Here is a 16,218-nt window from a genome sequence, read left to right on the forward strand (position 1 = left end):
TATCTTTAATTATATTTAAATCATGAAGCTTAAGTGAATGTGTTGACATTTATACCGAGAAATTCATTGACATTCTATTAACTCAACCAGCAAATTAATTCTTCAACCTCAGACCTGGAGCACGTGAGGGACTGAAGCACGATTCCATATTGATCGTGGGGGGTGGTGTGGCTTGTTCGTGTGGGAGTGGACCAGGTAAGCCTAAAGAAACAGCATCCTCGCTTTCCTAGGAGCAGTTAACTAGATACATATTTTAATTGGTTTCTTATTGCGAAAGAATAAAATGACTGAGCCTCTCAGTGCTTTCATTTGTCGCATCAGATGGGAGTTGAGAAAACCACTGGGAGAGCTAGCATGGTCATCTCCATCAGTTAATAATCCTGTCTGCATGTCCACATGAACGGAGAACCTTTGTTTCCACTCCAGCAATTCGATTGCGCGCTTCCAGCGATCACAGCTAGGTAAAGAAAATCAGTCTTTGCTTGTCGTTTCTTTCAGGATCAAGCTGACGGTGTTAGATTTTCGTGCTTAAGGTTTTACATTCAGTGTAGCTGTCAGAGGTGCACGTTTGGGGAATCCTACCTTGCTTGCCTGATGGAGACAGTTCTTTGGCCGTCACTTGTGAGCCGTGGCGCTTCCCCTAAGACGAGGTACTAAAAACCCTTGTCTGTGACAAAACGAGTGGCATGGACATATAGACACTACCAAGCGTGAAACAGATAGCTAGTGGGAAGCAGCCGCATAGCACAGGGAGATCAGCTCGGTGCTTTGTGACCACCTAGAGGGGTGGGATGGGGAGGGTGGGAAGGAGACGCAAGAGGGAGGGGATATGGGGATACACGTATATGTATAAAAGCTGATGCACTTTGTTATAAAGCAGAAACTAACACGCCATTGTAAAGCAATTATACTCCAATAAAGATGTAAAAAAAAAAAAAAAAAACACACAAAGAATTTCATTCCAAACTGCCTTCCTTTGACCCGTCTGCTGAGATGAACTTTGCTCTTAGTGTGTTCTTCTTAAAATATAAGAAAATATAATAAAAGTGGAGGGATTAGAGGAAACATTTTTTGAAGTTGTGAAATACTAATTTTTAAAATTATTTTTATTAAACTATAGTTGATTTACAATATTGTATTAGTTTCAGGTATACAGCAAAGTGATTCAGTTATACATGTATATAATATATCTATTATATACATATTCTTTTTCACTTTCTTTTCCATTATAGGTTATTACAAGGTATTGAATATAGTTCCCTGTACTATACAGTAAATCGCAGAGGAAATATTTTTCATTAAAAATTATCAAGAACAAAGACTGAGGGGAAACGCCGTGCCATGTACAATTGTCAGTCTGAGTTACAAGGCTGAAGGAGCTTGCATGCAGAGCTGGTGTTTCAAAGATAGACCCTCTGGCTGAGACCCGAAGAGGAGAGATTGAGATATTCAGAGCTAATTGCACATAATTAGTTTGCTCCCCTTCCTTGCCAGTTCCGCTGTATTCTGATTTTGTGTGTTCTGCCCAAGGCGCATCTAGGGTTTCATCGGAGGTGCCAGGCAGAAAGAGTTGATGGCATTCCTGTTACCCGTTTATGCAGATGCGATGTGATCTCCAACCGTCCGCAGCCCTGGCAAGGATGCTAATGTGTCTGTGCCGTACAAATCGGATTTTTTAAATAATAAAAAAAAAAACTCCTGACGGAAAGAAATACGTACAATAAAATATCTCTCCATCTCCAAGTGAATATGTTTAAGAAAATGTCACGATATGGAGAGGAAAGAGTTTACTATATTTTTCTTTCTATATTTGTCTGCAGCAGAAGTTTCAACTCACGTGTGGAAAACACTTCCTGATGGGGGTGGGAGGGTGTGGGGGCGCTTCCAGGATCACTCCAAGAACATTTCACTTTTAAGTAGGACTTTGCCTTTCTTTCCTCTTTTTGAGCGGGGACCTTTCGTGGTTTCTGACTCTCCATCCTTCCCACTTCATCCCTGTGTCTCTTTTACTATGAGTGTTGGAAACCCTCTTTCACTGAGGATAATACATACTCTTTAAAAAAATCATTTAAAGTCCATCTGTGTCATATGCACACTATTGTATATAAAATACCTAACTAATAAGGACCTAGTGTATAGCATAGGGAACTCTACTCGATATTCTGTAATAGCCTATATGGGAAACGAATCTAAAAAAGAATGGATATATGCATATGTATAACTGATTCACTTTGCTGTACACCTGAAACTAACACAACATTGTATCAAAATTGTATCAATGTAACAAATCAACTATACTCTAAAAAAAAAAAATCCATGTATGTCAAATAGAGGTTGAAATGTCATAATAAAATTCGTTACAAATGAGTTTGATTAGGAGCTTGCCATTTATAAATGAAGCTTAAGACAGAGAAGATCAGGTTATTTCACCTTAAGTAAACAAAAGTTATAATTAGAATTAGGGCCTTTGGAGGGGTGGGATAGGGAGGGTGGGAGGGAGGGAGACGCAAAAAGGAAGAGATATGGGAACATATGTATATGTATAACTGATTCACTTTGTTATAAAGCAGAAACTAACACACCATTGTAAAGCAATTATACTCTAATAAAGATGTTAAAAAATAATTTTAAAAAAAGCAGGAAAAAAAAAGAATTATGGCCTTATTCTCAGATAAAGACTGAAACCAGTATTCATTGGGTGGGAGAGGTAATCTTTCAGAAGGAAAAACAAAACACCCTCTTTCAGTTTTGATCAATTTTGTAAAAGTGATCTAGGTCTTCATCAACTTTTATCAAAGGCTTATCTCATGCTTTTGTTAGTCATGTCATATGTTTTTGAAGTTCTTAAATTGTCATCATCCTTCCTGATTTTCCCTGTATCTGAAGCACTAATAGGTCTGCCATGTCCCCATTTATCAATCATTTCATGTGTGAATCAAGTAATGAAAGCAATTCTACCCAAGATTCCATTGGTGGATTTTATTAAATATGACATCTTTTAAAAGATTAAAAATATCCCTTTGCAGTAGATTTGCATGGTGTTTGCCTGTGACTGCATTCTATATACAAATAGCAATCAACAATGACATTTAGTTAATTTTTTTAACTTCAATCTGTTTTTTTCTATTTTTTTAATGGAAGTATAGTTGATTTAATTTCTGCTGTACAGCAAAGCGATTCAGTTATACATATATATATACATTCTTTTTCAGATTCTTTTCCCTTAGGGTTTACCACAGGGTATTGAATATAGTTCCCTGTACTATACAGTAAGACCTTGTTGTTTAGCCATTCTCTATATAATAGTTTGCATAGCAGTGACGTTTATGATGGACATTTAGGATGCAGGTGCTGAGTGAGGAGAGATCATTGAAGGAGGTCTGTGTTTCTGTCAGTGGCACATCACAGAATCCTTGTCCAGATACAAGGAGCCCCTATATTTCTTCAAGTATCTTCCCTGCTTTCAGTTTCTTCATTTACCCTTCCTTGCTGCAGGGAAGGCTGGTCTATATGCTTTAGTGTCTTTGTGGTTAACAGGAGCAGTGAATACCTTTGTGGTGTGTCTGTGTTCTTGCAAATCTGCACTAGAATGTGGTACCCAGTGGAGACAGTCATTGGGCAGGAAGACAGTGGCTCTACCAACAGGAGCTTAAAATTTTAAATCAAGACAGAAGCTCGTATACGTACACCCTGAGCATCAGTCCTGCCCATTCCTACCGCCCACCTAAGCTCAAGTGTGTCTCTCCTACAACCTCATTGCTTTTGCATCTCTACTGGGTATTCTCTGGTCCACCTCTGATCCTTTCTCAACACTGTAGCCATCTTGATGTTTTCAAACCATTCACCCTTTTGATGGACTCCATTGCTTTTGAATCTCTACTGGGTATTCTCTGGTCCACCTCTGATCCTTTCTCAACACTGTAGCCATCTTGATGTTTTCAAACCATTCACCCTTTTGATGGACCCCCATTTAGACTGTGGGACTCTAGGGCTGCTTTGGCAGGTGGCAGGGTCCTGGCGTACCCCAGGATGCCCTGACTACTAAACTTCATTTGTGTTCCTAGACAAGGACAAACCCATACGTGGTTTGACTGCTTGACCCCTAGGGTCCCCTCCGTCAGACCCCAGCAGTGGGCCTATCCACGAAGGAGCCGTAGGCTGAAATGCAGACTCTGCAAGCCACCTTTGTCATCAGAACGGGGAAGGCAAAAGCCATACTGCGCAGTGGGAGGAATCCAGGTGAGGAATCAGGAGTTGCTTGGCCCAGAAGGTGGTGGCCACGTTTCCAGGGGAGACCTCACCTCTTCTTGGATTGACTTCCTTGTGGGAGCCGTTCCTGACCCCCACCCATCCGTGGACTGATCTGGAAAACCCTCTTTCCGCATTCCCACTGCAAACCCACCCAGCATGCCCTGGTCAGGAACCTTCACTGGGTGGTCAGATGGAGGGTAGCTGTGGTCGCAAGTTTCAGGGGAGCCTAGCCCACCACCCCTACGCTGTGGAATGAGCAGAGTCACCACTGCCTCCTCCTCTCCCCCCATCCAGAGGCCTGAGCAAGAATCCCTCCTCTTGTTCTGTCCGTCCCCCCACCTTCATCCCCATTGATCCTACACTTATACTTTCACATGGAGGATCGCGGTGTTCAAAACAGGGTGTGCACTTGGGAGAAAAGAAAGGAAATGACCACTTCTGCGCCCCACCTGGTTCAGAGAAGGACTCCCTAAGGACAGATAAATCAGACTAAAGATCCTAGACGCGCAGCGGGTCTGTGCTTCTCTTTAGCGAGTGTTGGGTGTGGTTCAGCCTAATAATAATTGTCATAATAATTGGGGTTTGCTTTCAGCACCTATAGGGCAGGGCCCAGGATGACAGGTGGTTCCACACAATGAAGAATGTCCATTACTCTGTTTCAAATGCTAATGTTCTGCAGACATTTTTGTAGGACTCATAACCCATCTGAAAGAATGTCACTTTTTGTTTCCATTTTTTTCTCCCATTACAATGATCTATAATTTGGCTTGACCAATTGTTCCTAGTTCAATTAAGACCATTCTGTACTTTTTTAAAAAAATTGATGTATAGTCGATTTACAATGTTGTGTTAATTTCTGCTGTACAACAAAGTGAGTCAGTTATACATATATATACATTCTTTTTTTTAATATTCTCTTCCATTATGGTTTATCGTAGGATTTTGAATAGAGTTCTCTGTGTCATTCTATACTTTTTCTTATCTTATACAAATAAGTCTGGTCTGTGAATTCTTATCCTAGCTACAGTTTTTATTCCAGGAGTTCTGCCTGCACCCGTGCTCTTTCATTTCCTATTTTTCCTACTGAGAACAGTCTCAGATCAACTCTTAAACCCAAGTTTTATTTTTCATCATTGGGAATAAATATTGGCCCATCTCCTAATCTCTTCCAGTGATGATTTTTTCCAAGCATTTACATATTGAAATCAATGTTAGTTTATTATTTTTTTAAAGTTTTAATGATTTCCCGTTTCCCATGATAAAGAGCAGAGATTTGCAAACTTTTCCCATAAGGGGTGAGATAGTAAATATTTTCCGCTTTGTAGCCTGCATATTCTTTTTTTTTTTTAACAGTAAGGAAGACTTTATTCAGTGGGGGAATACTACAATGGGGTTTTAGCTTGCATATTCTTATTTATTTTCTGACAGTGTTTAAAAATGTCAAAGGTGTTTTTAGCCTAAGATCTGTGCATGGACAAGCTATGGCTGGAATTGACTGACCAGACATAGTTTGCTGACTCTGGAAAAAAAAGATGCTCTGAATGTGGCTACGAGGACTGTCTCCCTCTACCCACCCTGCATCTCACGCCTCAATTCCAAGCCCTCTGGGTGTTCCATCCACGCCAGTTTCTTTTGTTTTCTTCAACCCACCCTGCTCCCCCAAGCACAGGACATTTGTATGTGCAGTTCCTTCTGCCTGGAACCCATCCTGTATAGAGATCACAGCCCAAGCCCTGCTGCCCCAGGGAACGTGTCCGTGTCTCCCTGACTACACCAGGGTCCTCTAACATAGCTTGTATCTCGCCAGCTACCTCTGTTTCTCATCTTTTCTTACAGTGGCCAATTTACGCTTTTTGAAGTGACAACTTATTGCGTGACCATCTTCCCCACTAGACTGTATGCTTGAGAAGAGCAAAGATCTTCAGCCATCTGCTTTTTGGGGGTTTGGAGGGAACCCTGAGTTATGGCATTTGCCAATTTCCATGGTGTAAATATTCCCGTGCTAGAACCCTCCTACACTGTTGGTGGGAATGTAAATTGGTGCAGCCACTATGGAGAACAGTATGGAGGTTCCTTAAAAAAGTGAAAATAGAACTACCATATGACCCAGCAGTCCCACTCCTGGGCCTATATCTGGAGAAAAACATGGTCTGAAAGGATACATGCACCCCAGCGTTCATTGCAGCATTGTTTACAATAGCCAAGACAGAAGCAACCTAAATGTCCATCAACAGAGGGATGGATAAAGGAGATGTGGTGCATATACACAATGGAATATTACTCAGCCATAAAACAGAACAAAATAATGCCATTTGCAGCGACATGGATGGACCTAGAGATTGTCATACTGAGTGAAATAAGTCAGAGGAAGATGAATATCATATGATATCACGTATATGTGGAATCTTAAAAAAAGGATACAAATGAACTTATCTACAAAATAGAAAGACAGTTACAGATGTAGAAAACAGACCTATGGTTACCCGGGGGTAATGGGGGGAGGGATAAATTGGGAGATTGGGATTGACATATACACCTACTATATATAAAATAACTAATAAGGACCAACTGTATAGCACAGGGGACTCTATCTGTACTCTGAAATGACCTATATGGGAAAAGAACCTAAAAAAGAGTGGATCTATGTATATGTATAACTGATACACTTTGCTGTACAGCAGAAACTAACACAGCATTGTAAATCCACTCTACTCCAATAAAAATTTTTTTAAAAAAGAAAAAAATATTCCCCCCCTAGTCAATGTCAAGTTAGCAAAATGATGTCACTGAGTGTGGAGGTGGAAAGAGGTGCTGAGAATCAGCTTTGTCTGGGCGACCGCTGGATCTCCATCTTTTTAAACTCACTTTGTATCTGCATCTCTACCACCCAGAAGAGTGTCCAGTAAATAAGAAGAATTACAGAAATATCATTTGAATGAATGAATGAAGTAAATATTGGGACAGAGAGCAATGAAGCACAGAAGAAAAGGAAGAAATGCAGCATGATTTCTTTCAAGCTGCAAGCTTTCCATTTTTCTTCTCTAGAATAACCGTGGTTACCAGACCTCAGAGTATTATAAGGCAGAAACAAGAGGACGTGAGAAGACAAATTTATGGGAACAAAAATCTCATTATAAAGTACATGCATTAAAGGGATTGAGTATACTTTACTTCATAATGAAAAGTTTTTATTCTGAATATGCTAATGAAAAAGCTTAGAAAAAAGATGTCAGTAATGGAAAATTTTAATCCTGTGATAATGTCTAAGAAGAAACAATTTGAGTAATATCCTTATTTTAATCTTGAAAATGAGATGTGAAGGGAAGGAAAACGAGGACCACGGCTCCTGCATTTGGGAGACATCTGGTTGCCCGTGTCTGGGTCTGATGCAGATTTCCAGAATGCCATTGCAGACAAATATTGGCTTGGTTAGAAGGATTTCTCCAAGTGGAGCTAGGACAGCTTAGTACCTTGATTAATGGCCCCTCCGCCCCTTCACGCATTCCTCATTTCTCTTCCATTGCCAGAATCTTTCACATGGCATTTGTCAGTTGCCCTTGGTGTCCTCCTTACTTGAAAAATTTCTTCAGTTTCCCAAGAAGCAGACCCTGAGACAAGAATGTGTGTGCAAGTGATTTATGAAGGAAGAGTTCCCGAGAAACCAGTAAGAGAGCAGAGAGAGTAAAAGAAGAAGAGAGGAACCCAAGCACTAGTGCCGTTTCGGAAGTTACGTGCAGGGTGGCTTCAGCCTAATCCCATGGGGGGACTCTGGCGCATGCACAGTGCCCCCAACTGACCCAGCTGGAGGCCAGGGAGCTGGGTTTGCCTGCTGCACCATCAGACGCTGGCCAAGGGCCATCTCCCAGGGCAGGAAACACTGAGGCACGTGCAGCTCTTTGCACTTGTGGGCAAGATAGCTCCAGAAACTCAAGAAGAGCCACCCGGGGAAAGTCACAGGTAGATGATGTCATGAAAAACAACAGCCACAGGTAGATGTCATGAAAAACAAAAGCACTACGATGTGGAGGAAAGCGAACCCTCCTCCAGCGTTGGTGGGGATGTAGACTAGTGCAGCCACTGTGGAGAACAATATGGAAGGTCCTTAAAAAACTAAAAATAGAGCTACCATATGATCCAGCAGTCCCACTGCTGGGTATATATTTGAAAAAAACAAAAACACTAATTCGAAAAGATACATGTACCCCAGTGTTCATAGCGGCATTATTTACAACATGGAAACAAGCTTAGTGTCCATCAACCAATGAATAGATAAAGAAGATGTGATGTGTGTGTGTACACACACACACACACACACACACACACACACACAATGGAATAGTACTCAGTCATAAGAGAGAACGAAATTTTGCCATTTGCAGCGACATGGATGGACCTAGAAGGTATTATACTAAGTGAAGTAAGTCAGACAGAGAAAGACAGATACTGTATGATATCACTTATATGTGAAATGTAAAAACTACAACAAGCTAGTGAATATAATTTTAAAAAGAAGCAGAAGCGCAGATATAGAGAAGAAACTACTGGTTACCACTGAGGGAGGGAGGGGCAACGTAGGGCTGGGCGCCAGGGAGGTACAAACTATTGGCTCAAGGATGTATTGTACAACACGGAGAATATAGCCAATACTTTGTAATAACTGTAAATGGAAAGTAACCTTTAAAAATTGTATAAAGACTTAAAAACCTAAAATTATAAAAAGAAAAAGCACTTAGAAGCCAGGGGTAAGGCATGTGGAAACGATGAAGGGATATGAGGAGATTTGGGGGGAACCCTGACACTGTCCACCATAACTTGCTCCCCAGCCATAAATGGCTCTCATTCATATGACCTCTAGAAAGTGTCCTGAAGTTTTGGGAAGAAATCTTCAACTCTTTCCTAAGGATTGTGATCATTCAGATATAGATTCGCCCTCTCTCCGGCCTTACTTTTGTTTCCAGAAATTTCACCCATTTATCCTTTAGAGAGCCATCTGGAAAAACCTAAGTTGGAAATGGAATTTCACTCTCTTCTTCCCCCACCCACCCCAGGAGCTTACCTGCGACACTCACACTCGCGGTGGAAGCCAGTTGCCCACGTGGGTGGTGGCAGAACGCGGTCTGATCGTTGGTATGCTCTTGTAAGGACCTACCGTGATATGCTGGTTTTCTAAACTGGAGAAAAATACAGGTAGCTTCAAGACGCATTGACTTGCATCTCAAACACTTAGCCCTTAACTGTTCTAGTGCTAGCAGGTCTGTGTCTGCTTGGTTTCTCATCTCTCCAAATGAATGGTAGGCTTCCGTATCTAAAGCTCTCGTTTGCCCATCTCTGCTTTGATTTATCGACACATCACAGAACTTAAAGAGTTGTCAGAAGACCATGAAGACATGCTCATCTCAAAGCATCTTGTTACAGAAATGTCCTAGCTTTGCTTGTGCAGAATTTGCTCAAAGCATCCAGTTTGGGGGTCTTGAAGAAGCCCTATGTAACGTCCTGACCTGTGTTTCTACTGGGGGGTGAGAAGTTGCTTTAATGATCCTCATCGCTAATAAGCACGCCTGTCCTCGCACTGGAAAAAGAGGTGGGGGGCTTGGAACCCAGGATCAGGAGTGTGGGCGTCCTGTGACCAGATCACCTGGCTCCTGCATGCAGTAGCTGGGTGACCCTGGACAAATACTTTCCCCTTCTTGAGCCTAGGTTTCTAGTCTACAAACTGCGAGTAGATAACAGTTATTTATTGGAATACGTTGAGGGTTGCACGACGTAAGACATAAAAAGCCCTTAAAACAGTACTTATCACATTAAAAGTACTCAATGGAGGTTAGTTGTTCCAGCACTCAGGAAGAAGCAGCATGACCATCCCAAAGCAAGGCTTTTCTTCTTCTTTGAAAATGATGCCCTTTTGCGGCCTTGGGATGCACTGAGGTGGTCCTGCAAAGTCTCATGTTTAGTTTCCTCTCTTAGAGTTGGAAGCCGTGGCCCTGGAGGATGTGGTCATTGCCTGTGTCTGAGCTGACCCAGTGTCTTGTTTCCTGGAAGGGCATTTTAGTTTCCTTAAATCTGGGGAGGCCTCAGGCTAGGTCACCAACCGTGTGTCTTTATTCAAAGGGAGCCCTTCCTAGTGAAAAAACCTTAGATTTTTATTAAAGTATAGTTGATTTACAATATTGTGTTAGTTTCAGGCATACAGCATAGTGTTTCAGTATTTTTGTAGATTATATTCCATTGTAGGTTATTACAAGATAATGTGCGTAATTCCCTGTGCAATTCAGTAAGTCCTTGTTGCTTATCTAAAAGGCTTAGATTTTGAACCCAGTGTACCAAGGGGCCCACGTAGGGGAACGTTATTGGAAAATGAGAAGAGTTCCTCAAATCGAGATGTTATTCATCTTCTCTGTCAAAGAGAATAAACTACAAAAAGATCCCTCCACACCCGCACATGTGGAACCAGTCAGTAGGGATCTGAGGTGCCCAGGAGAGCCTGCGTTCCTTCCTTTGCTTCCACTTCTGTTGTCTTCCATACAAAGGACGGCTGCAAGCAGGACAGGGCAGGAAGGTGGCTTCTTAGCTTACCTGTGTTGGTAGCACCTACACCGGTGGGAGAAACTAAACCTACAGGCAGCTCCGTGCCCACAGTGTTCTGAGGCCTATATATATCCAGCCCTGAGCCTCGCCGTGGGTGACTGCACTGTTCTCCAAGCAAACCCTGCCCACACTCGACAGCAGTACCGCCTTCCAGATGGAGCTCGCACATCGAGCGTTGCCCATCCGTGTTGCTATTTGACTCGCCCATGGGGGGTGGACAGCAGGGAGGTAGGGAGGGTGGGGCTGGGTGTAGGGCCACCAGAAGTGGCATCTGAATGCTTTATGCTAATCCAGCCCCTCTGCCCCCCTCGGCTGGAACTCTGTTCTTGTCCCTCCTCACCTTCATACTCAGGGACATCGGAAACCCTGAATGTTTCTTCTTCTTGGTTCATCTGTGTCTTCACGATTTACTGACCGTATTTCCCAAATGCACTCTCTTAGGACATTCTATTTCTAATACCAGTATACACAAAATACGTCCAAGAGCGTGGATATCCACATAATTAAACCTTTATAAACCTCGAACGCAGTTGTTCATGATCCTGGTTGCATAATAGAATCACCTGGATAAAAGAACAGACAGAAAGATGGAAGGAAGGAAGGGAGGGAGGGAAGAGTGAGAGAGGGAGAAGGAGGAGAAGAAGTAGAAAGAGAAAGAAAGAAAGAAAGGGAAAGAAAGAAGGAAAGAAAAGGAGAAAAGAAAGGGAGAGAGAGAAAGAAAGAAAGAAAGAAAGAAAGAAAGAAAAAGGGAAAGAGAAGGAAAGAAAAAGAAAAAAGGGAGAGAGAGAGAGAATGAAAGAAAGAAAGAAAAAGAAAGGGAGAGAGAAAGAAAGAAGAATGAAAGAAGGAAGAAAGAATGAAGGAAGGAAGGAAAGAGGGAAAGAAGGAAAGAAAGAAAGAAAGGAAAATGGAAGGGAAGAAAGAAAAGAAAAGCAGAGAAGAGAAAAAAGAAAAGAAGAGAAAATAAAACAAAACTGGTGCCTGACGCCACTCAGGAGCAGTCAGAAATCTGAGTGGTGCCTGTGGCCACTGGTTTATTTGTAAAATTCCCCCAGGCAGTTTTTTGTTTGTTTGCTTTTTGGTGTTTTTGACGTGTGGCATGCGGGATCTGAGTTCCCTGGCCAGGGATCAAACCGTGCCCCTTGCAGTGGAAGTGGGGAGCCTTAAACACTGGACCACCAGGAAAGCTCCCCCTGCCCAGGCCACGCTAGTGCCTTGGTAAAGCGGAGAACCACCGCATGTAAAATACGCAGCCACGTTATATAAAATTCTACTTAATTCTACTCTGTTTATCTCCTGTAACACAGCAGATGCCAGGCATCATCCTCTGTGCTGGCCACACGGGCTAAGCATGGCTACTCTTTTCAGGATGCTTCAGGCTAAAACACACACTCCAACTGCAAAGGTACAGCCCTGAGCTTTCCAGTTAAACATGAGGACGTGGTAAACGTTGCCAAATATGCAAGCGTTCTGGAAGCTCTCAAGTGCTAAATATTTACAAAAAGTTATTAAAATTCAAATTTCCACTGACTCGACAAGACACACATGATGAGCTATTCCAAAGCTAGATCACCATATGCAGAATTTACAGAGGAAATTGTCAGGAACCTGGTGCACACCCTCCGGCATCAGAAATATTGAGACGCTCGTGCAAGCTAAGGAGTCATTCAAGGAAAGCTACCATTTCAGGATACGCAACCTTCCTAAAGTTTGCTGTGGTCTCCAGGTGAAGAATTCCCAACTTAGGGTGTTTTCATCAGCGCGTCAGATAGAGGAAAGTTAGCTCAAAAGAAACTGTTTCCTTTACATCTTGGCCAGACAAGGGGTCTAAGGGAAAAGAGAAAATCAAACTTGATAGAACAACCATGCAAGGTTACTGAAGGAATAAAATTAGAGGAAGTAAATAGAGCACTTTAAAAATTATTGCAGGGTTGAGAGTCTGCCTGCCGATGCAGGGGACACGGGTTCGTGCCCCGGTCCGGGAAGATCCCACATGCCGCGGAGCGGCTGGGCCCATGAGCCATGACCGCTGAGCCTGCGCATCCGGAGCCTGTGCTCTGCAGCGGGAGAGGCCACAGTGGTGAGAGGCCCGCGTACCGCAAAAAAATAAAAATAAAAAAATAAAAATAAAAATTATTGCTGATGTTGTCTTCTAGGTGGGTCTTGCGGAATGGGAGGAATTTGACAGCTCGTGGGCTGTAGAGAGCAGGCTCAGTAGTTGTGGAGCACGGGCTTATTAGTTGCTCCGCGGCATATGGGATCTTCCCGGACCAGGGCTCGAACCCGTGTCCCCTGCATTGGGAGGCGGGTTCTTAACAACTGTAGCTACTCCTGTTCTGTGTGACAGACCAGTGCTCGTGCAGGAATTTAACCTCTGTGGCGGGGGCGGTCTCTTTGGGCAACACTTCTGATCTTCCTTCTCTGTTTCTTGCCCTCCTCCTCCTCTTGTTTCCTTCCTCCCTCCCTCTCTCCTCTTATCCTAGTCACCCCTGATATCCCAGTATCCCACCTCATCCCTTACTTAAAGAAGGAGGCTCCCCGAAATCACCACCATTTATCTCTGAGCTTCTTATTGATACATTTGCGTGGGTTTGATAAAGAAGTCTCAATAGCTTGGTCATATGTATATAAAAGGCCAAACCTTGTCCTCCTAAATGTCAGACTCAGTGGTCATTTTGCAATTATGTGAAATTCAAACCTCTGGAGAAGGATGTGATAGGTGGAAGTGGCTTTGGTCACGAAGGGTTAAAAAGTTTCTCTCCTTGCTGCCTCCCAGGTGAATTCTCACCTGTATTTCTTCACTTCTTCCCTCAGGGAGTGTCTGGTACCACCTCTGCCTTTTTTTTTTTTAACCTGTCACTTAGAAGAGCACACATTTTCTAAAAGCAGACTATGAAAAAGAAGAAGGGGTAGCCAGTAAATTAAACTAACCAGAATAGCTGCAAAAATCATCCCGATACTCTAACTTGGGTTCATTTCTGGATACGTGTTTCTAGAAAACCCAGACTGTCTAAAAACTAATCATTGTCAGAATGACTCCTGTATCCAGGTAACATCTGGCTACGTCTCCTTGTTCATCCGTGTGGGTCCTGTGGTCCCATTCTCCTGTTCACGCCTCAGCTCTGATTCTCTGCAATTCTCTCTCGCCCCCACTGGGTAACAAAGCCACATCACCCTCAAAGTCCTTTAAAAGTCTGTGCCCCCAACTTGAATGGACCGTGGCTTTGGAAAATCCGATATAGGCAGCAAAGAGATTTCTGGGAGTGAGGGAAAGAATCCTATCCTCCACCCTCCTAGAAGGAGCACAGGGAAGAAAGCATTTAGGAAATTCAATCAGCATTTCCTATAATTATCCACAAACACCTGTCCTGGGGACTCTGAGAAGCTCACAGAAAACAGGGGTTGGGAAGTTTGAGTGAGGGTGTCTAAGGCCAGACGAAGGCTGTGAATCTTGTTAAAGGTTGTTTGTTCTTTTGGGGATCGAATTTCTTTTTTTTCTTTCTTTCTTTTTTTATTGAAGTATAGTTGAGTTACAATGTTGGGTTAGTTTCAGGTGTACAGCAAAGGGATTCATATATATTCTTTTTCAGATTATTTTCCGTGATAGGTTATTACAAGATACTGAATATAGTTCTCCGTGCTAGACAGTTAAGTCCATGTTGCTTATCTATCTTATACATAGTAGTGTGTATCTTTTAATCCCAACCTCCTAATTTATTCCTCCATTCCCATCCCTGCTTTCCCCTTTGGTAACCATAAGTTTGTTTTCTGTGTCTGTGGGTCTATTTCTGTTTTGTAAACAAGTTCATCTGTATCATTTTTTTAGATGCCACATATAAGTGGTATCATATGACATTTGTCTTTCTCTGGCTTACTTCACTTGGTATGATCATCTCTAGGTCCATCCATGTTGCTGCAAATGGCGTTATTCCACTCTATTTTATGGCTGAGTAGTATTCCATTGTATAAATGTACCACATCTTCCTGATCCATTCATCTGTCAGTGGACGCTGGGGATCACATTTCTGACAAGCTCTTTGCAGGGGTGATGTGAACACACATTGAAATAGTCCATTGCCTGCCAAGGGTTCCCACCCCAGTCCTCAAAGTTGTTCTCTCCTTCTCTCCAGTGCGGAGGGCGCCTCCTATGAAGTCATGCAGATCGACGTAGAAATCCAAGAGGCCAGTGACCCGCCAACCACACAGCTTGTTACGTGGCAGGTTGAATACCCAGGAGACATCACATCTGACTTGGGCGTCTCCAAGATCTACGTGAGCCAGAAGGACCTGATTGGCGTCATCCCACTGGCCATGGTAAGAATGTCCCTGCCCTGGGTTGTTAGTACAGACCTCAGGGAAAGGCAAGGTACCACACTGTGACCCAGACACAGTGGGGACATATCAGTGAGCTCAGAACCAGGGTGGGGGGAAACTGAATGATGAAGTTACTGCAAATCGCCGATTCTGTAAAAATGTTTTTCTAAGTAGTATCTTTAGAATATTCTTTAGAAAGTAATCAAAATCCAGGAATTAGATTTGGGTCTTCCATTATATGAAAAGTATTAATGATTTAATCGAGATGTTTGTATGATACATTGGAGACTGTTCAAGGATCTCAAACACATACACCTGCAGAGACCAGACAGATCAAGTAGCTGAGTGAAATGTGGCAGGCGACTGCCAAACACCTACCCGGTGAAAGGGCCCTGCCGTGTTTGCCACGCAGGAAAACCAAGCCGGATTCTGAACTCTTAATATCTACTGACTTCTCAAGAGAAGCCGTCAATATAGTTTTAATGCGAAACAGCAATTTGTCCCTGTTAGAACTAATTTTTTTTTAATCAAGCCCATCTAAGAAAGAGTTAACTATAATTCATTCACAGGCCACCTATGTATAACTTGTCACCTGCCTCTAAACGGTTTAGGACTCTAGGTCTGTCCATGTGTTTCCTAGGATTTGTCGAACAGAGATGGGCTTTCCTCCTTGAAAGGACCTGCCCCCTGGTTGCTATGCAACGGAATACATTGCCTGTGGGAGGACTGATCACCCAGGTTCACTTAAACAAAGCACACTAAAGCCCTCTCTAGCCCCACCTTTCCCCGGGGCCTCTCTGCAAAGGAATAACACATTTTCTTAATGGGAATTTTCCCAGTTCAAATGCCTTGGGATTGTGACTGAGGACGGTGATTTGAGCTTTCTCCTGTTACAAAAGTACTTTTGCTGTCGGAAATGAGGGATGGGTTGACCTATCCGTTGACAGCCTGCTGTCTCCCCCTCACCATCTATTAGGAACTATTGACAAGTGTCGTGGTTGTGAAAGGACGTCAGGAATCAGTCTTTCAATACAAGGTGACGCGGACAGTTGCCTAGGGACAATAAGT

General features: G+C 42.8%; 1 protein-coding gene across 1 annotated transcript in view; it reads left to right on the forward strand.

Annotated features, from left to right (window-relative positions):
* The window catches only part of LOC109551145 (transmembrane protein 132D-like), a 382,883-nt gene that overhangs the window by 254,690 nt on the left and 111,975 nt on the right, over positions 1-16,218 (forward strand). Inside the window, exon 5 of the mRNA XM_033837902.1 lies at positions 14,967-15,150. Coding sequence (XP_033693793.1) covers positions 14,967-15,150 — 184 coding nt within the window. The remainder of the gene's footprint in view (positions 1-14,966; positions 15,151-16,218) is intronic.

This window comes from Tursiops truncatus, chromosome 13 (assembly GCF_011762595.2).
Source record: "Tursiops truncatus isolate mTurTru1 chromosome 13, mTurTru1.mat.Y, whole genome shotgun sequence".
Taxonomy (NCBI): Eukaryota; Metazoa; Chordata; class Mammalia; order Artiodactyla; family Delphinidae; genus Tursiops; species Tursiops truncatus.